This window comes from Corvus hawaiiensis, chromosome 18 (genome assembly GCF_020740725.1).
Source record: "Corvus hawaiiensis isolate bCorHaw1 chromosome 18, bCorHaw1.pri.cur, whole genome shotgun sequence".
Lineage (NCBI taxonomy): Eukaryota > Metazoa > Chordata > Aves > Passeriformes > Corvidae > Corvus > Corvus hawaiiensis.
Window position 1 is genome coordinate 8,237,678 of NC_063230.1, and position 23,053 is coordinate 8,260,730.

Here is a 23,053-nt window from a genome sequence, read left to right on the forward strand (position 1 = left end):
AAAATCAGGGTTCATTTCCAGCTGCCCAGCGTGGCACTGATAAAAGGTTGATGCACATCTGAGAAGCCCTGGGTTACACTTGTCCTTGCCTCTTCCAGCTTGTGTGGCATTTTAGGCTTTGCAAAGTCCAGGACTGAGAAAGCAAACAAAAGGTGTTTGTCTCTGGATCTGTGTGCTCACCCTGTGTACCCGCACCAGAATCTGCCCTGATTTGCCCAAGCACTGGCAACTGGCTCCTTTCCTGAGGCACCAGAGCATTCACTGCTGCTTGGAGTGACGCTGCTCACAGCCCATTAGACACTTGAAGTGCCACGAAGACCTACTGCCTCACTTTGCTGTGAGCATTATCCTTCTCCTCGTACAAAAGTGTTATTGTGCCCTCTGAAATTCAGCCTGTCTATACCCCGGATCAGTGTGCAAGTGCTGCTGCACTATTACAGCATATTCCTTTACAAATACATCAAAACCTCTGTCCTGGGCCTTCATGTATGTCAGTAAGTGCAAACTGACTGAGTAGGTCCTTAACTCCCTGCAGGACAGTGCAGATTTCAAACCAGTGTGCAGAGCAGGATTTTGTTGGGTTGCTTTGTATTTGCAGGTGAGCCCAGCCCTGCCTGCCCAAGCCCTGCTCTGAGCAGTGTGCGAGTGCAGCTCCTGGCAGTAGCCCATGGCTTGGCCACAGTTGGGGGTGCTTTCCTGGGCTCACAGCAGCTACTGAGTGTGCAGAGAGCATCTCTGCAAGGCGTGAGCACTGAGTCCAGCCCAGCCCAGGGCTGTCTGCTCGCTGTGCACACGATGTAAAGTCACACAGTGTCACAGCTCACACAGGACGTCCTGCCCGCCGGCTGCAGGGTCAGCCTGTGCTTGGGCAATAGGTCTGGGATGGCTGGAGAGCTTCTGAACCTGGGTGAGTTTAGCCCTGCGGTGGTCTCACTCAGATTGGGTTATTGGTATTTTTGTTTCTTCTGTATGTTTCTCCCACATCAGTTCACATGACAATACTGTCTTTTCTCAGATACTTGGAGACTGTTTAAAAAGGCAGGAAGGAAACATGATCCAGAGCTTTCAGGCAGCTTTGTGAAAAAGGTAGATTGTATTTTACTTTGGGGATGATGTATAGCCCGGGTAAGATTTTTCACCAAGGACCATTACATCTCAAGTTGACTTTTTAATTGATTTAGCTCCTCTGATCTGTACGTTGCCAGACATGAACCACTAGCCTTTGGATAGAGTCCAGAGTGTAATGGAAAGTTCACTGAAACCCCATCAGCTCTTGTTAAACCTGAGTGAATTCCAGCCCAGCACATTTCTTGTGAATAATTAAACACAGTTAAGCAGGTGATGGATTTGAACCTCTATCTCTAGTGTTTGTCTCTATTTCAATGAGGAAGGGACTCATTAAATTCATGAGGGTTTTGGTGGTGGGATTTGGGGTGATTTTTTTGCCTTTTCTGATGGATAACTGCACCTGAAAACTCAGGGTAGATGTTTTGGTAGCTCCTATTTATCACCAGCATGAGCTGTTCTGTGTAGCACTCAGCTCTCATAATTTACTGCCTTTCAGTAATAAATTTTCCAGTATTTACTTGTCCTTTTCCCATTCTTTGGTAACATTTGGATTTGTTATCCTTTACTTTGATATCACTTTCTGTCAGTACAACTGCCGTACTCACAGTGAGAATATAGTGCTATGGCAACAATGTATTATCTGCAGTCTTGCCAATGAGTAAGATATGGTGCAGAAATTAGTTCACTTATCAAAATCTGATGTGCAGAGCTGAGCAAAGAACCTGGCAGTCCAGAACCTCCTGCTATTTTCACAAGACCTGCTGTTCTGTTTCACATTGGTTATGACACTCACATAAATTCTCTCCTAACTGTTTCCAGTGATGCCTTGTTAAACCTACAGATGTCTCAGCACCTTGGAAAATATTTTTAGATGTACAATAATCTTCATGCTGTCTTTGATAGTGACAAAAAATGGAAAATGAGCAATTTTTTTTTCTTCTGTTACTATTCCAGAAAGGTACTTTTCTGTAATTTCAGGGTAGGAAAAAGCGTATAAATAGAAAAATCTCACCCAGACTGGGAAATGTGAGAAATGTGTTAGATTAACACTGCTAAAGACTAAGAGAGCTGTGCCCTTCTCTGCTCTGTAGTGCATACTGGGCCATGCACAGCCTTCAGAATGCTGTCTTGCACCTTCTCTGTCCCACATACAAACTGGTGGAATGGGCTTTAAGGTACAATTTTGCATCCAATTCCATATCCTTCTGCAGTGTGGGTGTTCAGAATCAGTCAGTTGACAGCCCTTTCATTTATGTTCCAGCTGGTGCAGTGCTGGTTGAGGCAGACTTTTACCCCTGAGGACCTGTCCCTCCTCTGGTGTGTCCTCTCAGCCATCCTGACTGTTGTGCCTTACAGGATAGAGCAGCTTTTTGGGCAGCCCAGGATGTTGGGTCCAGCTCCCAGAGTTGATGTTAGAAATGTTAAATCTTTGGTCAGATGATTAGAAATTGTTTATATGGATTTTACAGTGCGAACATGTTCCTAACAGTCAGGGTTTGGCTAGAAAGTCTTGGAGAGGAATCAGGGTCGGGCTTCTACAGTCTTTGGACATCATTTGAAAGTTTCCAGTGAAATTAGTACTTGTGCTTAGTCAAATTATGTTTGCTTGTTGACCCCTCTTATCTAATTAGTCCCTACTTCACTGAGCTGCTTCTACTTGCATGCACTGAATCAGCTATTTCACATTAGTCTTTTACCACTGTAATTCAGGGCAGAAGTACATTTGAGCTAAGAAGTGCTTTCTTTTCCATGTTATAACCCCATGCCTTGTGATTTTGAAGAAATAAATTGTTTTGTTGTGCATCAGCCATCTGTTTGAGGCTGAGGGGAAGAATGTGTGGTAATCTCAGATCAAATATTAGGTGTAGCTGAACAACCAATTAGACAATCCTTGAGAGTCTTCATATTAGGTGTGGATAAGTATCCAAAGCTTGGATGCCCATCTCTTGAGGTTCCCACATCTCTGTGCACTGCACAAGCAGCTTCAAGAAAGGGAAGAGTTGTAGCCTCCTGGCCCTTTTTCTGCTCCCTGTCTCTGGCCTCCAGACATGTGCTTGCATGTGCTTGTGGTGCTCCATGCAGGCTTTAAAATGAACCACTGGCCTTGTTTGCTGAGTAAATCACAGACCCATCCTCACAGCATGGCCCAGCAGCAGGATCCTCACCCTGCCCCATTCAGGGGAGGCTGGTGGGTGCCCAGAGCTGCCTTCTGGGACGTGAACGCCAGGGCAACAGCCTGACCCTAACAGAGATGCTTTAAGACTTTCAAACTCTGCCCTGCTGTGGGGAAGGTGGTCTCAGTTTGGTCTGAGTTTGGTCTCAGTTGCAAAATATGTAACTGGGGTGGCCAGGGAGAGCAGGTGGTTCTGTGAGCCAATGTCAGAGCCAAGACTAAAACCTGGTTCTTGAAATCCAAGGGTCCATTCTCTGTGGCCTACTGCCTCTCTAAGCATGTTTTAATTAAAAACACCAAATCTTAATTTAGAGCAAGATTCAAGAAAAATGTCCCATTCAATTACTTAATTGTAGGTGAACTATAATTATAAGACACAAACATGTCTTGCTACAAAGCACCAGGCAAAAAAGCAGAAAGGATTATTTGTTGTTTAATTTAGCAGAGATAGGCAGCTGATCATGCTAAGTCTATCTGACACCTAGCAAGTTGTGTGATCCTATTTGTTAATCTTTTTAACTTTCCATTTTATTAGGATAGGGTTTCAAGAGCAAATAGGATAAATGAGATTAAATCTGTCGCCCTGAATTACTCTCCACTGAGTTATGAACAGAATCACTCTATGTCAGAGAAGTATAATTATGAGGGAAATGCTGCCTGTGTAATTGTGTGCTTCGTTCTGAAGAATTTGAGATCCATAATTATCTCTAGTGTGCCGTGGTGGCGTGTGCTGGCTCTGAACCTCCACAGTAAACAAAGCCAAGGAAAGTTTCTCTTTGGAGCAGTTCTTGATGCAGTATGGCTAGTACCTGCAGCAATAGCAACATTACCCTTCAGGTCTTCTGGTTCAAGTGAGAGATCCAAATTAACTTGGAATAAGACACACATTGTACAATTACTTTCTCTCAGAAAAAAAATCTGGTGGTGCTCCAGTAGGGGATTATACACTGCTCCTGGCTCTACTTGATTCATATAGCCCTATAAAAGTTGTGGTACCATTCCTGCTATATAATTCCACTGTGAGATGAGTTGAAGACACAAAACTGTAGCCTCTTGAAATTTTGGATTCACCAGCCAAGGAAAGCTTTAAAATCCTATGTGCTGTTTGTCTGGATTCACAACAACTCCTGCTAGGAAAAAGCAAAGGAAAAGTTCAGCTAGATTTGCCCCAATAATAGGCATAATTGTTGCTGGAACCAGATCTCCTGGAGAGATGATATGCACAAAGTAAAAAGAAACTCACTACAGGTCCTGCTTCAACATTTCTGCAGCTTTCTCCTTGAGGCAGAGGGGCAGAAGCCAGGCTTTTGCATGATGGATTAGTAATAAAACAACCTGCTAGGCCCAGATTAGAATTTCTGTTATTTTGCCAAAAATTATGTGTGCATTAGTGGAGGGGGACAGGGAGGCTGCATCACTTTGGTGAATGCTATTGGAAATTTAGTTTTCTTTTTCAGACCTTTTTACTGTTATGAACCAGGACTTGATCTCCACATCTGTTTTTATTGGCCAGTCTAGTTTACAAATGAGGCCCCTTTTGTCCCATCTAATTTTATGTAATCTGTGATGCTGCATAACAATTCTGGGAAGAAGAAATGGAAGGATTGTGAACTGACCTTGTGGCTAGTATGTACAGTGACTCACTCTATCCTTTATTTTAACTTCCGTGAAGGCTTTTCAGATACACTGTTTACCCATTAAATGAGCTGTGCAGTTTATCTTATGGCTAAAATTCTTCCTAATATTTTGATATATTTGTTTGGAACATGACAAAGTAAATCACAAATGAGAATCTTAAAAAATGCTTACATTAATCATCTGAGACAATCTCTCTCATTATAATATTGTTCAGAGTAACTAGTTATCTGTAAGAAAGGGTTTCCTGTCCCTTGATTTGCCAGCCTACGTGACTTTACTGCCAAGGACATCTCTCCTCCATGCTTGACAAGCAATGGGTAACTTCAGAATCTTTTTCTGTGTAGGCAGTTTCTTCATGGGAAGAAATTAAGTCAGTCATGCACATTACTGAATCTAATTTTACTATAATTTAGAGGGAAGAACTCTTCCCTGAGTAGAATTGATTTTATAACTGCTTACTTCAGGATTTATTTTGCTCTCCTCCAAAGGATGTGGCAGAAACTGTTGTTAGTGACAGGCCTGCAGCCTGCTTTGCAAGGTCACTGCAGCACCTTTCCTGGCAAGTGAGAAGTTTGTGCCTTGCTTTGGTTTTCAGTCATCAGCAGCTGCTCTGAGGCAAACTGAGCAAGGCAGCAAGTCAGTATGACCTTGGTACTTGTTGAAATGCCTCCTTTTGTGAAGAATAAGGTTCTTAGGGTACCTCATGGAGTCAAGCTGTCTTTGGCTGATTTAACTTCTCCTTTAGTCAGCCTGGAGGTTTGGCCCTGGCCACAGATGTGTCTTGCTCAATGCTTTAGAGTTCATTCAGTCCTGGGTAGGACTTTTTCATCTTTTCCTCAATCCAGGCTAGGCTAAGTGAAGCACACACAAGGAAAGGTCCTTTTAAAAGCAGTTTGCAGCAGTGCAGTGTTAAAAGCCCAGCTGTGAAGAGGTGGGGGAGTGCAAAACAATCTCTTTTTGCCTGCCCACAAAGAAATGGGAGAAGAAAATGTGGTGCCCTTCCAACAGTGGCCATAAGAGCACGTTTGACAGTGTCCCTTCAAGGTCAGTAGCACCATTCTCAGCTGTTCAAAACAGCCTGTTGGTGCAAATTCATGGAAGAAGGCTGCTTGCTTGTTGTTTTCTCCTTCAGGTTGGCAGACAATCAGATCCAGCTGTAGATGTAATGCAGGCAAAATACCAGAATACATGAGCCAGTGTATGATTTATGCTAATGGCAGCAGGCATTGCTGAATGCCTGCCTGTTTGGCAGCCTTGGAAGAGTCCTTGGCTGTCAAGACATGTGGAAATCTAAGGAGCAACTCAGTGAGGGGTCTTTTTTTCAATTACATACTTTGACCCGCATTGTTCCTTATTTATATTTGCAAGTGTCATGAGATTGATCTGATTTTTCTCCTCAATGCCCCTGTAACACCAAACCTCCTCCTGCAGAGAGGAGAAGTACATTTGGTGTGGTGTTCAGAGGTTGCAAATGGCTGAGCGAATGCACACTGCTTTTTATTTGGTGAAGCTGCGTGTAAAGCAGGCTCTTTGCTGCCTCATCCTGCCCTTCTCTGCTGGTGGGAAGTGTTCTTTGCAGTTTAAACAATTTTCCTCTAATTAACAGGCATTTCCCCATCCTCTTTCCAAAGTCTCCTACTCCTTTACCCTTTATCTTCTTATCTCACTGGGTAAGCAACGAATCTTTCTGGTGCTTCTGAACATCGTTCACATGGCATGTGCCATCCACTTTCTTTTTGATACTGCATTTTCATGTTCTGCTGACACCTGCAAAGCCCATGCTTGGTCTGACAAAACTTTCCCCCAAGGATAGGTTTTGTAGTGCTGGTTCTGCGTGTTGAAAACCATGGAAGCTTAGTGAGAAGCAAGTGTGATTCTCTTTGCGCCTGCTTTGGGGATCAATGGTTTGAATCCTATTCTGCTTTACACCAGTGAAAATTGAAAGTAACCCCAACTGCAACAAGGCTGTAGAGAAGGTAACAGAAATGCAACAATGGGGTGAAGCTTTCACACAGAGTAGTAAAACGCCAGGTTGCAGATAAGGCAATAGGGTGGCAAAGCCCTGTGAGCCCTGTGAACAATCGGTGCTTTCTGTGCTCTGGAACAAAGCAGCTTTACAGAGGGTGTTGCAGTGATCACTGAAACGGGCTCTGTGGAAATTTCTGTTACATTGCAAATTCAGCCTTGCTGCATGGCTGGGGGGGGACCCAGAGTACTTCTCTGTGTGATGGTGGTGAGTGGAAAGAAACTACGTGTTACAGCTGAAAGAGCCCTTACCCATAACTTTTCTTCTCCACAGGTGCCCCTGGTTGACAAAAGCCATCTCCCCAGCCATCCCAGTGTACAATGGACTCGTTTTCTTGTTTGTACTGGCAAACTTCAGCATGGCAACTTTCATGGACCCTGGAGTTTTCCCACGAGGTAACAGAAATGGGACTGTTGCAGGGGTTGGGGAGGCTTTGAAAATCCAAGCCAAAGGAGGTGCCAGGTATCCAAACACACAAGTTGCTGAGTAATCTTGTAGACTGTATTTATTTATTTACTATACTCGACTGTCAGTAGAAGTGGGATGGCAGTGAAATGCTGGGTATCCTCCTGCTCCCTTCTGAGCTCCTGGGTGTCAGTTGTCCTTGCACTTGCTCAGACTGGCACTCGAGGGCACAGGGTTGTGTAGAATGGTTCTCCTTGAACAGCTCTCCTGGGTGATGTGATTTTGATTGCTATCCCCTGTGTCATGCTGGCACATTGGATTTAAGTCACTGTCTTCCCAATAGGTAGCAGAGCATGGCAGAGGGGAGAGGCTAAACTTTCTGAAACAGTTTCATAAAAGCAGTCCTTCCAGAATACCAAAAAAAAAAAAAAATGCAGAAGCATTGAACGCTAGAACAGATAATGATTGAGGCTTGCCTTAGAGTGTCTAAAAATGTATACATTTAGAAAGATATTCCTGCTTAAATTAGTACTGATTCACAGCTGATTAAATAGGATAGAGATCACTCAGCTTTTGTAATGGGAACCACAGTGCAGCTATCTCTTTTAACACATCCTAATGAGAGAATTATCACCCCATTTTATCTGTCTTCCAGTAATTATTCACATGCAGTTTGCAGCAGAGACTGCTCTAGGCAGTCTGTCTAAACCAATGGATCTGTGCTGTCTGCAAGCTGTGCTTCTTCACCTCTATTTACCAAATTCAGTATCTATTTTGAATTGCTACCTGACAAGAACAAGGTACCAGTCCTGCTGGCTTTGCTCAGTAGCAAGGCCAGGTTTCTTCAGGCAGCAGGGTCTAATGATGAGGATCTCTCTGCCATTCCTCTTAGCCGAAGCTTCTGAACCCCTGATTAAGTGTTGCAGCACTCCAGTTAAGGAAATAATTGTGTGTAAAGGCAAACTGAGGCAGAGGCAAGATTCGGTCACTTGTGTAAGATAACTGATAAAGTGTAAAGGTGCTTAAAGCTACAAATGATAGTGACTTTCGGAAGAACTCATGCAGGTGGAGTTTTAAGGAGTTTCCTGGACTTGTTAGTTTCTTTATCTCAGCAGAGATAGCAGTGGTTAATTAAACATTAAACATTCTCAGTCTGAGAATCCAGTGTGTTTGTACAGGGCAGTTCCCTCAGAGGGCTGGACATCACCAGGCCCCAGGAGTGATCAGTGCTGTGTGTATTGTCAGTTCATACCTGCCTTTGGGCTCCTCTAACTTCCTTTTGCAAACCAAGTTCTTCATTTTGGACTTTGCATTTAAGGAAGAAACACACAGGGAGATCAAATAGAAACTTTCTCATCATCTTCCCTCCCGTCCCATCTCTCTTTACACAAGGGAGTCCAGGAGCAAAGCAGGAAGAGGAAGGAGGAGTTCCTAAAGTTCACCACTCTTCTGTCTCTCACTTCATTTGTGGCCTTGGCCTTGCATCTCTGTGCTGTGCCTATGCTTTGTCAGGAAGATGCTGGGAGCAAGAGGAGTGGGGAAAGGACGAGAAAAGGCATGGAATTTGTCCTGGGAGAAAGTAATGGAGCAGGAGTTTAGATGTGTGAAGGAAGCAAACTGATAAGGGAAAAGATGGAAAAGACTATAAATACCAGTACTGGGAGGAAGGAGGAGCAGATGTTATTTCAGATCACAAGTGTGCATGTGAAAAAAAGCATATCACCACCCCACGCCACCTGCAGGGCTGCCAGCGCAAGGAGTTCAGGAATTGTAGGAGGGACTTAAAATGAATACACAATCACTCCATTTGCTTTCTGCTGTTGAAATTAGATTTAGTCTTCTTGGTTTTCAAGCTTCTTAGCACATTTCTGATAGTTAGGAATTTACTTCAAAATCAAAACAACAAATAAGCAATACAAAAGCTGAGACTCTAATGAAATCACACAATTCCTGTAAGGAAGCCTCCAAAAATTTGTGAGAAAAATATGAGGTTGGCTACTCTGTGTCAGTGGATCACAGTATGAGAATCTGTGTAGTAAGATACATTCCTCTGCCAATGTATTCTTCTGCTCAGGTCACTGGAAACTGGAAGTAAGCACATTTCCAGCTATATCATATGAGCTTACAGGTTCTCTGGCAGATAGAACTTGGCCTATGGGGGAAATGATAGAACTTGGGCTGCAGAAACCCAGCTTGTTGAAGAGGATCTTAATCAAACTCCCAGATCCATTACTCATTTTTGAATATTTTTAAAAATTTGTTGGCTCTCTGAGTGTTTCTGGTATGAATCAGGACTGGCTCTGTGTGAGTGAATTTCTGGTAATACACCAGAATGAGTGAGTAGGAAAGGAAGTATTAAGTAACTGAAACTGGGGCTGCCTTGAAAAATCTGATTTACAGACTAGGCTGAGACTGGCAATGTTTGTTGCTGGCTAATTATTCCAACTACAAACTAGCTTTCAGCATTTTTGATGTGAATCTGTTTTATATCAACTCTGTATTTGAATTCTGCAAAAGCAACACGTTTAAATGCATGTAGGTATATATATAATGTACATACTTTTTGTCAGCATAATCAGATTTTTTATAAGAGCTTAAATGGTTTGACTGTTCTGGTGTCTTGTTTTCATCTGCCCACATGTGTAACACAGCATGGGCAGGTTTATAATGGTATTGGAGAACCTACAGACTGTATTTATAGAAGTGCCTAAGGGATTTAGAGTCTGACTCTCTCTAAGAGTCCCAGTGACTCGTTATGAAGGAAAATTATAGGGAATGGTGCCAGTACAGCACTCTGCTTCCACACACAAACGTTAATCCAGAGAATACTCTTGCAAGATAAATACTGTAGCTGAGCCAGATCCCAAGCTCATCTAAGTGAAGGGAGAATTTCCCTCTGAAGTCAATGGAAATTGGATCATGATAACACATCTAGAGAAGATTTAATATAGAACTGCATGACAGTAATTGATGCTCCACTGGGACAACATTATCAAATTCCACCTAATTTGGAGCCAGTCAACCAATGCCAGCTGCGCTATAATGTTTAACCAGGTGTTAAATAGATGTGAACTTCTTAGATTTTCTGTCAGGAGGAAACAAACAAAGACCATGGGAATCTAGAATAATATTTTTTTCTTCCCAATATATCTTTGTCTGTTATAGACCGGTTTTTATTTTGTGCATTTATTTTTAAATGGACTCTTTTCTTAAACAGGGCAGAGGTGATAAACCATCTGCCCTCTGTGTTGTCCCCAGTAAGGGGACTGTGCAGTGCCCCTGTGTCCCAGGTGCTGACAGGATTAGCTCTGTTCTCTTTGTCCTCTGCTATCTCCACTAACTTCCAGTTTTGCATTGAGCAGCAGACGAAGATGAGGATAAAGACGACGACTTCCGCGCGCCGCTGTACAAGAACGTGGAGATCAAAGGAATCCAAGTACGGATGAAGTGGTGCGCCACCTGCCACTTCTACCGCCCGCCCCGCTGCTCCCACTGCAGCGTCTGTGACAACTGCGTGGAGGTAACACTGCTGTGGGTCAGGTCACTCTGGCTCTGCCTCGGGGCTGGGCTTGCACCTGCTATTGGAAACAGGCAGTGGGGTTGCCCCAGTATTCCAGTTCTTGGAAGTTCACAGCTGTAGCCTTGTTGGACTCCGCTGAGTGGTACCATTTGAACAGCCCTCAGTTATGTGTGTCACAGATGGAGTAATGCTCGATGTCTGCCTTGTTGGCAGTGATAATTAGAATAAAAATTTATAATGCTGGCTGTGTCTTCTGAATGTTAAAAAGGGGTGAATGGGAGAGTGGATGCAGAGTTCAGGAGAGCAAGAAATGCAGGGTGAACCATTTTAACTTGTCATGTGTGAGCTTAAGGCTCATCATTAAATTTGGAGCAAACTGATGCCTGCATTAGTGGACAAGAAGAGAAGCCAGAATGGTGTGTGAGTTCAGGAAAACCAAACTCAGAATTCAGTAAGTGGTTCTCCAGTCAATGGAAGGCGCCCATGTTTCTTTCAACACCTCAGCTCAGTGCATGAGATCATTCATGTTTCTAATGTTGATTGCTCTGAATTAGGGGATTTTCATGATTCTTGATACCCTTAGGGTCTTGGTGAGTCACACAGGATTTTTAAAAAATAACCCCTAAACAGTAAGATGTGCTTCTGGGCTATAAGCATCTCCCAAACATGTAGGTACAGAGCACTGTATTCACAGTAGTGTATTGCCAGAGGATGCTTTTTATTGCTGAGCTAATAATTCTACTTCTAAAGGATCATTTCTGCTGCAAGGTCTAATTTTTTTTCAAAAGATGAAATCTTCAATATGTCTAAAATATTTTCAGCTGTGCCATTAAAATGAAAGGAATTACTAATCACAAGAGGAAAAAATACCGTAGTCAGCTGGAATGCTGTATGCACTACCTTTGTCCTAATCCTCTTTGCCATAAGCAAGGGAATAGTCCCAAAGAAAGCAGCACAGTTACAAGTGAGAGAAAGGCTGCCTGTATTTATCTTGTGTCAGTCATTTTCTCCTTCAGGGCAATATATATCTAAGTTATAATTACCTGGAAGCAGTGCTGTGCCTAGTAACCATCGATAAATAGGACAAGGCTGTCCTGTTTTGGAAGGCTTTAGAAGGATGTGGGATTTTAGAAGCCTGAGAGTGAGGAGCTGCCAAGGTCCCTGGGTAGAGGGGAATAGCCGTAGCTGTTCATAAGTTGTGACGCACAATTTGTTTAGACTGCTGTGAATTGTTGGATAGAGCTGGATTTTTTGTAGAAAACCTGAATCAAACATTCCTAGTTCTAAAACATAAATGTTTGCACTAATTCTAGATCCTGAGGATTGTTTAGATGATGGTAAATTCTCAGTTGTCCCATGGAATTTCTTTCTTCCACCTTACCCAGTGGCTCAGCATAAAAATTTGTTTTCAACAAATGAAGTTTTCTTAGAAAAAGATTGCTCAAAACTCACTGGTATAAACACTTGAAGTTTCATGCTGATGTAAGGCCTCCATGGGAGTCAGTTCTGCAGCAGAAGTGAAAATGGGAGAGAATCCAAAAGGAACCTGCATAAAATAGCAGAAGGCAAGGTGACACTGGCTAGCTCTCCACAAGTTCTATTGATAGTCAGGTCAGTTGAATGTTCCCTACTATTCTGGTGCCCAAGTAAGGAGCTCTGCTTGTAATTAAGTTATTACTGCTGTGGAGGAATGTAGGCAAAAATCATTAATGACTTCTGAATCAATAAATCATGGCCTAAAACATGTTTTATTGATTCTTGTGATGCTTGTTTCCCACTCACCTGTCTATCCTAGAAGAGCTTTGAGACAGTAACAGGAGTGACTCTGCTGGCTTTCCATGTAGGATCCACTCAGGGTTGTAGTTCACATGTTTTCACTTTCAGTCTAGAATGTACAATAAAAATTATTTTCCCAAATATAAAACTTCTGAACAATTTGGTAAAAGTGAATAAACAACAAAAGCAGACAACATTTACAGAAATAAAACCAATTAAAACTTAAAGCATGCTGTTACCAGAGGGACCCAAAAATGAATCTGTGACAAAAGTAGTCAGATTTTTGTTTTCTTAATTGAAATGTTTGCAGTGAGTACTTACATGGTTTCATAATCCATAGGTATTTTGGGTTGCATACAGCCATATTTGCATAACAGACAGATGTTATGTCAGCATTTCAGATATAGCCTGAAATGATCTTAAGATTAAGTTGCCCCTCTCATTTTCTAATGTGCTTTGAGAAAGCTCTAATCCATTTTTTTGTATTTTGTAAATTTTTGGTAAATGTGTTGTGCAAAACTTAGAAATATAAAACCCCCTGTGTCGTCATTGAGCAGTGCTTAAAAATAGCATTGGCACAAAGCAAAGAATAAACAGTTCATTTGTCGATGCAGTGAAGGTGTAATATCTGTTCTGAAGAACACAGAGGTGAGAAGGGTTTATTTCTTGCATCTGATCTTGTCTTCACGTCAAGAATAATCCCACTGGAGACAGTGGATTTACATGCTTACAAAACTGTGCAAAGGCACTCAGAGGGTGTCTGTGGCTTGCCCTCATTATTAAATCTCCTGTTAAAAGGGATCTGACTTTGTGAGGTACTTTGGACTTCTGACTGAGAAAAATAGTTCGGTTTGGATTCATAACTATTAATGAACCTGTGCAGAACTTTGCCTGTGTCTGATCCAGCTGTTGCTTTTCTTTGTGGACCTGCTTGGTAAAAAGGTACTTTTGTGATGTCCGTTGTTCAAAGTGGATTCATTCAGTGATGTATAAGTACTGAAATGTGGGACAGGAAATTCTGCAGCAGTATTGCATCTTCAAACCATTTTAGGTTATAATAACTTCATTGTAATTGACTCATGCTAAGGATGAAAAAAAATTAGGGCTTCTGCTGCTAGCAGATAAATAGCCTGTCCTTTATTTTTAATATATTCTCTCTTCAAATGCTATAAACACTCAAGTACCTCTCCATCCATGGACAGAGAAACAACTTGGTTCTAAAAAGAGCCTTATAAAGACAGTCAAGCATTTTGTAAAGCTGCAGAACTAGTCTGATGTAATTTTACATGACAGTGGTTCGGGTTCATCTCTAAGGCAATGTATTTTCTTTCACTGTTTGGATATTTTTCCCTATCTCTCCCTTTTTTTACAAGGATTTTGACCATCACTGCCCATGGGTCAACAATTGCATAGGACGGAGGAACTACCGCTATTTTTTTCTCTTCTTGCTGTCCTTAAGTACGCACATGGTTGGAGTGTTCACCTTTGGGCTCATCTTCGTACTAAACCATATGGAAAAGCTGGGAGCAGCTCATACTACCATTACGTATCCTTCCTTTTGGTCTTTCAAGACTCAAGGTGACTGAGGAAAATGTGAAAGAATGAATCTGAATATTTTTCCTGCAGGAGATGGTGGAGCCTCTCCTGATCCCCCACTGTTCTCCTCCTGTAAATGCTCAGTGCAGGTTTTCCTCTGTTCCCGTCGTACCTGTGTGAACATGGATTGCTCCAGAAACTATAGCTGACCCTTTGTCTTTCTCAGTCTTTGTCATGACAACCCAGCAGAAGGATGAGCTGCCTCCCTGAATTTTACTTAGAACCAGGTGTAGCTCTCAGCTGCTGTTTTCTGTATTCAAAACTCTATTGCTGTATTTTGGAGCAGAGTTTGCTCTGGAAGCAGCCTCCTGCATGCTGGTGTAACACACGAACCACTGGCTCTGAGGGGTGTCACTGCTCTTGATAGATTAGTGCAGAACATTCTTACAAGGTAGGTAGAGCCAGAGTCACTGAGTTTGCATTACTTTTTAACCATCTCAGGGAGGAGGACCCAGACTAGGAGGAGATGGACTTTGAGATGAAATTTAGTTAGACCTTGCTAAAGGTGAGGGACACGCTACTCTGCACTCATGAGACCCCACCTGGAGTGCTGCACCAACATCAGAAGGATGTGGAGCTGCTGGAGCAAGTCCAGAGGAGGCCACAGAGATGCCCAGAGAGCTCAAGCCCCTCTGCTCTGGAGCCAGGCTGGGAGAGTTGGTGTTGTTCCGCCTGGAGAAGAGAAGGCTCTAGGGAGACCTTAGAGCCCCTTCCAATGCCTAAAGGGGCTCCAAAAGACCTGGAGAGGGACTTTGGACAAGGGTCTGGAGTGAAAGGACAAGGGGAACCGCTTCCAACTGAAAGAAGGCAGGTTTAGATGAGATATTAGCACGAAATTCTTCACTATGAGGCACTGGCACAGGTTGTCCAGAGAAACTGTGGCTGCCCCATCCCTGGAAGTGTCCAAGGCCAGGCTGGACAGGGCTTGGAGCGACCTGGTCTAGTGAAAGGTGTCCTGTCCACAACAGGGGCATTGGAACAGGGGGGTGATCTTTAAGGTCCCTTCCAACCCAAACTGTTCTATGACACTGTGACACTCTCCCTATTTTTTTTTCTCCTTTTCCTCTCTCTTGTCTTTCATAGACTCTTTTTCCCTTCACTCATCCCAGTTTCTTTAACTCTTGGATACAGAATGGCTGTCATGTGTGTGGCTGGGTTATTCTTTATTCCAGTCATTGGTCTCACTGGCTTCCATATTGTTCTAGTGGCCCGAGGGCGCACAACGAATGAACAGGTAAGAAGCAATCCTTTCTCCATGTTTGTGGCTGAGGTGTTGAGTTGGGAAGGAAAGCCAGCAAGTCAGCTTGGGTAAAGCAAAAGATGGTCCAAATCTTATCAGTAACGCTCTTACTGGAGCTTTTGGGGAGATCTAGGAAGATTGCCTATTTTTTTATTTTCAGATATATTTTTTTTAATGCACTGCAGGCAAAGATTTCCCTTTTTTAGCCACAGAGCATCACCCCAAGCTTATTTATTATTTAAAATCTACTCATGGCCTTGAAATAGGTTTTATGTGGCGAGTACCATCAACCCCAGAAGTTCAAACTTTATGAGTCAGACTGAACAATCCATGAGATTGAGTGAAAGAAAGAAAGGAAAAGATTAAATCATTTGCCCTCTCTCCTGGTATTTTGAACTCCTCCAGCAAGCCCACACTGCCCATAATAGGGTCTGAGTTAGCTCTTTGTCTCACTCTGTGTCTCTCTCTTGTTCTCATGCATATGAACACACACACACACACACACACACACACACACACACACAGTGCTGTTGGACCCAACTTGCTTTGCTTCTCCAAACCAAGTGCCAACATGACACCTTGTGCCAAAAAGCCTGTAAAACTTCAGTTCCCCTGCAGCTACTCAAATGTCTATGATCACAGCCCCTGTGGTTGATGCAGACCCACATTCATGTGCACATCAATAGCATGGTGCGGGTGATAGAGATCAGTGTGATGAGATCAATAACAGGCCCCTGCCACCCCTAAGGGACAGTTTGCACGTGTGGCACTGGTCTCAGCCCTCTTCCCAAGGCTGATGAACTCTGTGCCCTCCAGTGCTTTACCCTTTCACAGCCCCAGCCCCAAAGTGCCCCTCATATCTGGGCTTTTTTCACTTTTTTTTTTCCACCATACTTCTTTTCCTTTGTGGTTTGGGTTTTTTCAGCTGCGTTTTTTCTGCCCTTGCACCCATGGGTGCTCTGCAGCTCCCACTGAGCTGTTTTGGCTGTCCTGGGGGCTGATGGCTCCATGCTGTGGAGTTGTCTGGCTCCTGGGCAGGCTGTGAGTGTTGAAAACATCTGTCTGAGGCCAGGCCTTCATAAACTGAGATGACATTGTCTCCATCCCACAAGAAGACAATAAAAACCCTTATCCAGAAGAGTGTGGGAGGTTTACATAAGCAAGGAATCTGAAGTCATCCTAAACTGTTGCCTAACATGGCCTTTGAACAAAGCAAGCTTCTATAGCTGTCATCTTCAAATGCTTTTCTCTGTCCTGCTCAGAATCATCTGCTCTTCATTTTAAAATTGATTTTGCTCAAGCATTAGGTTTGATAGTGCTAACAATAGGAGCATGAAACACAGAGCATTTTGGTCTCATAGCCCAAATTGTGGTTTGCCTTAAGCTTGTCTTTGTGCAGTGATATAAACTCTCAATGAAAATGTTAGGCTGAAGAAGAAGAAAAAATTTAACTTTAAAAAAATGTAAAATTTAACTTCATGTGTTTGTGGCTGCACTAGAATTTAGAAGTTTGAGAATTTTTTGTTTGATTGAAATAACTGTTGGAAAATGTATCCTAGTTTGGTTTGGTTTCCTGAGATACCAAACCACTTGAGATTTAATTCATCTTCCCATGCCATTTTGAAAATTAAATACAATCTGGTCTTAATTTCTGCTTAGTCATATGTAGCAGCTATCTGTAACTGGAGGATGGATGTTCCCAGCCTTCAGGTCCCTTTTAGAGGAAGCATATCTAAGTAATTAGAGCACCAGACCAGGAGAGATGGACATGAAATCTGCTCCTGGCTTTGCCACTGTTCTAAGACATTCTCTTTTTTCCTGCAGTCTCTCTGTTGATTCTCTTTTCTCACACTGCTGGTTATCTACTGTCAGCTTTCCAGTTGCAATATGCTCAGCTTATCTTGTCGTCTTTTTCCAGTACATTTTATAGGCCAGTGGTACAGACATTTTTGGGTTTTTACTGTAAATTTTTGGTATTTATTCATTCTGGAGTTTGTAAGTTCCGAGCATTCATAGTAGGCAGACTGTGATTGAAAAGTGCATCGTGTCTGGGTTTGGATGTTTCTGAGCTTTCTGAATGCCTCTGAAATTCTTTTATGGAATCAAAATAACCCATAACCCAACATCTACTCATATTCTGGTATTTTTAGTTTCTGAATAGAATAAATAAATATCCTTACTTCTTAGACTGCTTTCTACCAGTGGATTTCAAACTACTTTAGAAACCAAATTGATATAATTAGTACTGTAATCTATGAGTTGGAGAAATTTTATTTTCGTACTGTATTTGAGAAAACGGGCACAGAGATATGAAATGCTTTGCCAGCATCTGGCACAAGTCAGCGTGAGCCTAGGATTGAATGCAGATGTGCCAAATGTCCCAGGCCCATGTTTTCGTCAAAAAGTTGCTCTTCCAAATCTTAGAACTTCCAGCCTCTCTTGGCCTCCTAAAGAGCTTTATGTTATATCAACAAGGCCAGCATAATATATTGCAGAATCATTCCATCGTTGTTATTTTATGCGCAAGTAATTAAAGTATTTCTGATACTCTGTAAACTTGTTGCTAGATCAGAACTATGAGCTGATTAAAATGCTTTACTTGCAAACAGCAACAGTAATGCTTTTAATGGCAACCACTATTAATCTCCCTGGCTTTATTGGTATTTATCCCCATATGGTGACTTTCAAGTATCTGCCTGTAGAGTACAAACTCTTTATAGTGCTTATGAAGCCTTGAATGGATCCTGCCAGTCTAATGAGGCTTGGCTTTTATTAAACCTGCTCATTTACAAGCAAACATTGTAATCACCAGGGAGTTCCTGGCACCATCCCACATAAGGCAGTGGTTTGTACTGATTGCTGCTCAGGATGGGATCTGAGAGAGAGGAAACATTGTTCTCATCCAGCATTTGGGAATGTTGATTCGACATTGCTGTTGGTTCAGAGGGGACTTGCCAAGGCAGAGGAGGGGAAGTGACGGGAATGAAAGGGACCAAAACAGGATGTCTGGCTGGGAGCAGACACAAATCCGGTGCAGGAGCAGCATGGAGAGGTGAACACATCATTTGGAAACCCAGTCACATTCAGCGGTGTCCTTTTGGGAAGGATCTTGAGTTGAGTGCCTCCTAGCTGGAATTAGCTGACAGAGGTGGTGTGTTAGAGCTGGAGAGAAAAAGTGCAGCATTCAAAGAAAAATGATCTGTTTGGGAAGGACAGAAGGGTCAGACTTGTTCTTGGCTTTGTGAGGGTTGGATGGTGACTTTTATATAACCAGAGGTTTGAGCACTGTCCTGAATATGTTTCCAGGTGACAGGGAAATTCCGTGGGGGAGTGAATCCTTTTACCCGAGGATGCTGTGGAAATGTGGAACACGTGCTCTGCAGCCCCTTGGCTCCCAGGTAAGAGAAATGCTCTCAGCTGGGAATGAGGGAGGAAGAGTAGTTGTTGGGACAGAGGAAGAAAATGTGCTTGGTTGGGCTCACAAGCCAAAGGTCATTGATGGAATAAGAGGAAAGCAAAGCAAAACTCCTGAAGGCAGAGCTCTGTGATAGCTGCTTCCCTGTTGCATGGCTGTAACCTGTCCAAGTAGTTGCTTTCTTCATGTAATTCACCACCCTTATCCCAGAAATATTTTTTTGGAATGAGGTTGTCAAATTATGTCAAGAGCTGATGCCCTTGTCTTCATAAACTTGTTTATCCAGCGGATTTCAGTAACAAGGTAAATACCCGTATGTTATCATAGTGCCCACACAACTTCTTACACTATACAGGCAACGTCCAGCCTGCTGGAGGAAAGGAAGGAAGCTAAAATCAGACTTTCTCCTTAAGACTTAAATCTAATTTAAGGCTGCTGTGGTTTTCAATCTCACTGGCACTTTCATTATCATAAAACAGATTATCAATGAGGTCTACATCATGGAACTTGAGATTTTATTTATGGCTTTCTATTTTTGGGGAAATGGATTTATCGTTTCACATTTTGAAATCAGGATCTTAATGCAGTAGATTAGATGGACTATAAATAATTCTGGGTGCTGAGTTGTCCACCCTGCAAACATGTTCATAATCTTACTACAGGACTTATTTGAGCCTTTTTGGGGTGTTGAACAATTCCAGACCCTGACACTATTCCCCTTTGTTACACAACAAATAAGTCCTAAAGGACTGTTGCACGTGTTAAAATAAAGACACTGGAGTAGCTGCTTCTCAAACTTACCAAATCGTGAAAATCAGATCAAGGTACATGAGAAGAACCAGGTGTTAAATGCTGTGAGACACTTCTTTTAAGAGGGGGGTGTGAGTACCATCGTCATGGCTATTCACAGAATTATAGCAAGCAGAACATTTGTGTTTTGTGAAGACCTGTTCAGATTGTCCTGTATATTGAAGGTCACTGAGTCATCACTACTAGAATGTCTGTTCACCACTTAAAACAGAGAAAGCTGGTGTGTGTATTAATATTCAGGCATTGTACGGCCACTGGCAAATTGCACTTACAGAATTCTGTTCCACTGGAGAGAAATTAGATATCTAAAGTCAGCCATTTCCTCTTAGATTTGTTGCTTCCTATGGACTTGTGAGTCTCTTTTACCTCCATTTATTTGAACACTAAACATGCTACAGAAACAAGTCACCATGTGGTAAGTCAGAACTGGCAGCACATCATCTCCACGGTAACTCCCCATGTGCTGGGTCTTGTTCCCCCAGTCACTGACTCCCACCACAGGGCAGCTGTTTCATGTTAGCTGGGGTTGATCTAGTCAGTCACTTCTGTTGGTGGCAGGCTTCTCTTGCTCTCTTTGTGTTCTTGTCCATTAGTGCTTCAAAAGTTGCTGATTTTTTTAATGCATCCTCTCCTTTCGCTCACTAAAAAAAATAATTTTTTATTGCTGCCTAAGTATTACATACATTGAAATAAATGGAAGTTCTTACCTAGGTTCTGACACATTCTTAAATCATAACCTGGAAGTGGGAAGATTTTCTTGTCTCTAAGCCTTGTTCTTAGGTTATTGTTTATTTTAATGATGACTGTTGCACAATTAACCAGGTATGTGGTCGAGCCCAAGAAAAAGCAAGCTGTGAGTGTGAAGCCTCCTTTCCTGAGACCTGATTTGTCTGAGCGACAGATCACAGTGAAGATCAGTGACAACGGCATCCAAGCCAACCTCAACCGGAGCAAGGTGAGGAAATCTCCAAGCTCTGCTTTTGAAGGGCATGGATTGAGCATTATCAAGCCTGGGAATGAGTCTGTCATTGACAAATCTTTTTGAGATGATGCAGAAAATGATAGAGGTTGAGTCTTTGTCATAAACTTCATCCTCTGAAAGTAACCCAGGTTCAGTAAGAGCAGCTCTTGATCCAGTAACAGGCAGCTCTAGAATGGAATCCCTCTGGGCTTCTTTTGGAAGAGTTGGTTGTTCTTTGCAGTAGTTATTTTCTGTCCCAAGAATTGTCACCTCTTGGTGTTCAAATGAATTTTAATGAGCTCTTGTACCACCAGACCAGGTCAGCTGTTCTACTTCAAAGAATGTTCTGAGCTTCCAGGCTGCAGGAAGGCTTGTGGTCCAGGTCAAGGAATATTGACTCAGGAGCTGAGTTCTCTTCTCTCCTCTTCTCTTTTCAGCTTCTCCTGGCATGAATAGTAGAGAAGGATTTGTTTAGTCCTATAAAAAGCAGTGGATTCAAAGGAAGCCAACTTGGAAGATTTTTGTGGATAGTTACTTCCTACACTCTTTGGATAGTTACTTGCTGAGAGCTACCTGGAAAGCTACTGAAAAATGCTAGAAAACACTATTGTCTTCTACCACATATTAATTAGCGTGATGATAATGGTATTTAGCATGCCAAGTAGACCAGGATAGTGCATTTAAAATTCTCCTGGCTGGTTATGACAATGCTAATTTTACAAGTGACAGTCCTTGTCTGGAGTGGATGCTAAATCCTGTTTGTCATTATAGGTGTAGGTAGTTCTGGTTCTCTGGTACATCCAGCACTCTGACACACGCTGTTATTTAACCAAGCTGCATGTAATGATTGATTTTTTTTGATCATTTTCAGTCTAAAATCAGCCTGGAAGGTCTGGAGGATAAAAATATGGATGTGCAACCACCTCTTCCACCCAAAGGAGATCCAAGCAAGTACTCTGAGCTAAAAGGGCAGCTGGGCACCAGTGAAGGTACAGTTGGCATGATCAATGTTTTATTTTTATAATGAGAAAATATTTCACCCTCTTTAAAAGGTTTCTTCTATTTTTTCAAAACATCTGGGTGAAGGCTTTTTTTCTATTTATAGGATTTTTTTCTATTTATAGGACTTTTCTATTTATAGGATTTCTATATATATATTTCCAGACTAGGGGAATTAACAGCAGGGAAGGGAGAGAAAAGCCAGCTTGAAGTGGTTCATTCAAGCCTAGGTTGAATGCTTCATGTCAGTTTTGCAGAGTTTATAAACTCTTTCAAACCCCTTCTTAAATTTTTGATAAATTTTTAAATGAAAAATGTCATTTTTAACTAAGGAATCAGAAATATTAGCATGAAATTCTTAGGTATTGCAAACTGAATTATTTCATTTGTGAGAATGTAAATTTAATGCTTTGATATTGTTAAAAAAACCTTTTTTTTCCCAGACAGAGCTAGTAGCTGAATTCAACACAAATATTTAGTATTTCAAATTAGGCAAAATTACTGCTCACCGAAGCATGTCACCCCACTCAATATGTTTTGTGCCTTGTTTCTTTTTCTCTGTAGAAGAAAGCTCTGGCAGCAATGTGCTGTTACTGCCATAGGAGCCCTATTGATTTTGGTGGAATGCTACACAAAAGTACTGCAAGTTTTATTCTCTCCAGAGCAGATCTGTTTGCAGAGGAGGATAGATAGCAAGGAATTATGGCTGACAGCTTTCTTTCCACACACATTTTAATAGAAAGTACTTTTTTTTTTTCCTTTTGCAGAAGGTGGCCTCTCACCCAAACTTATCAGCCCTCCTACTCCTGCCATGTACAAATACCGACCAGCTTTCAGCAACAATCCCAAAGTCCACTACCACGCCACGGCCGAGCAGGTGAGTGAGCCCCGGAGTTTCTGCTCCCAGGCAGTGTGGAGCTGAGCATGAATTCACTGCAGGGCCCTAGTGAATGTCAGAGTGTAAAAGTAAATAACAACACTTGGCACTGTTGTGCGACAGTGTATTATTTTCACTGTGCCCCTTATGGAAACATGTCTGATTTCACAGCTTTCCCCTGCTGACACGGCTGTCCCGCTGCCAGGCGTGTGCTGCCACTGTTCCGGTGTCTCGGCCTGATCCTGAGATGCTGAGAAGTGTCACCTCCCATTGGCTTCTCCTGGCAGAGGTGCCACCTCACATTCCCTTCAGAGGGAGCTGGGCATGCTGAGTGCTTCTCTGGATCAGACCCTTTAGCCAACAGTCAGTGTACTCACTGATCCCTTAGGATGTCAGCTTGCAAAACAGAAAGAACTTTTAAAGCATCCCAAGAGATATTTTAGAGAAAATTAATGGAAGGCTCCTCGTGTTTGACCTTCCTTAGCACCTATTCAGTGCATTTGGGTTATATGGAAAAAAACACCTTCCTAATACTTGGCTTCGTTTTCA

The 23,053-nt window shown here is 42.4% G+C and overlaps 1 protein-coding gene across 1 annotated transcript in view; it reads left to right on the plus strand.

Moving 5' to 3' along the window:
* The first annotated feature begins 6,159 nt into the window (after window positions 1-6,159).
* ZDHHC8 (zinc finger DHHC-type palmitoyltransferase 8) overlaps window positions 6,160-23,053 on the plus strand; it is a 28,605-nt gene continuing 11,711 nt past the window's right edge. The window contains exons 1-9 of the mRNA XM_048323168.1: window positions 6,160-6,184; window positions 7,118-7,300; window positions 10,673-10,830; window positions 13,980-14,152; window positions 15,334-15,436; window positions 18,749-18,840; window positions 20,490-20,622; window positions 21,500-21,617; window positions 22,395-22,504. Coding sequence (XP_048179125.1) covers window positions 6,160-6,184; window positions 7,118-7,300; window positions 10,673-10,830; window positions 13,980-14,152; window positions 15,334-15,436; window positions 18,749-18,840; window positions 20,490-20,622; window positions 21,500-21,617; window positions 22,395-22,504 — 1,095 coding nt within the window. The remainder of the gene's footprint in view (window positions 6,185-7,117; window positions 7,301-10,672; window positions 10,831-13,979; window positions 14,153-15,333; window positions 15,437-18,748; window positions 18,841-20,489; window positions 20,623-21,499; window positions 21,618-22,394; window positions 22,505-23,053) is intronic.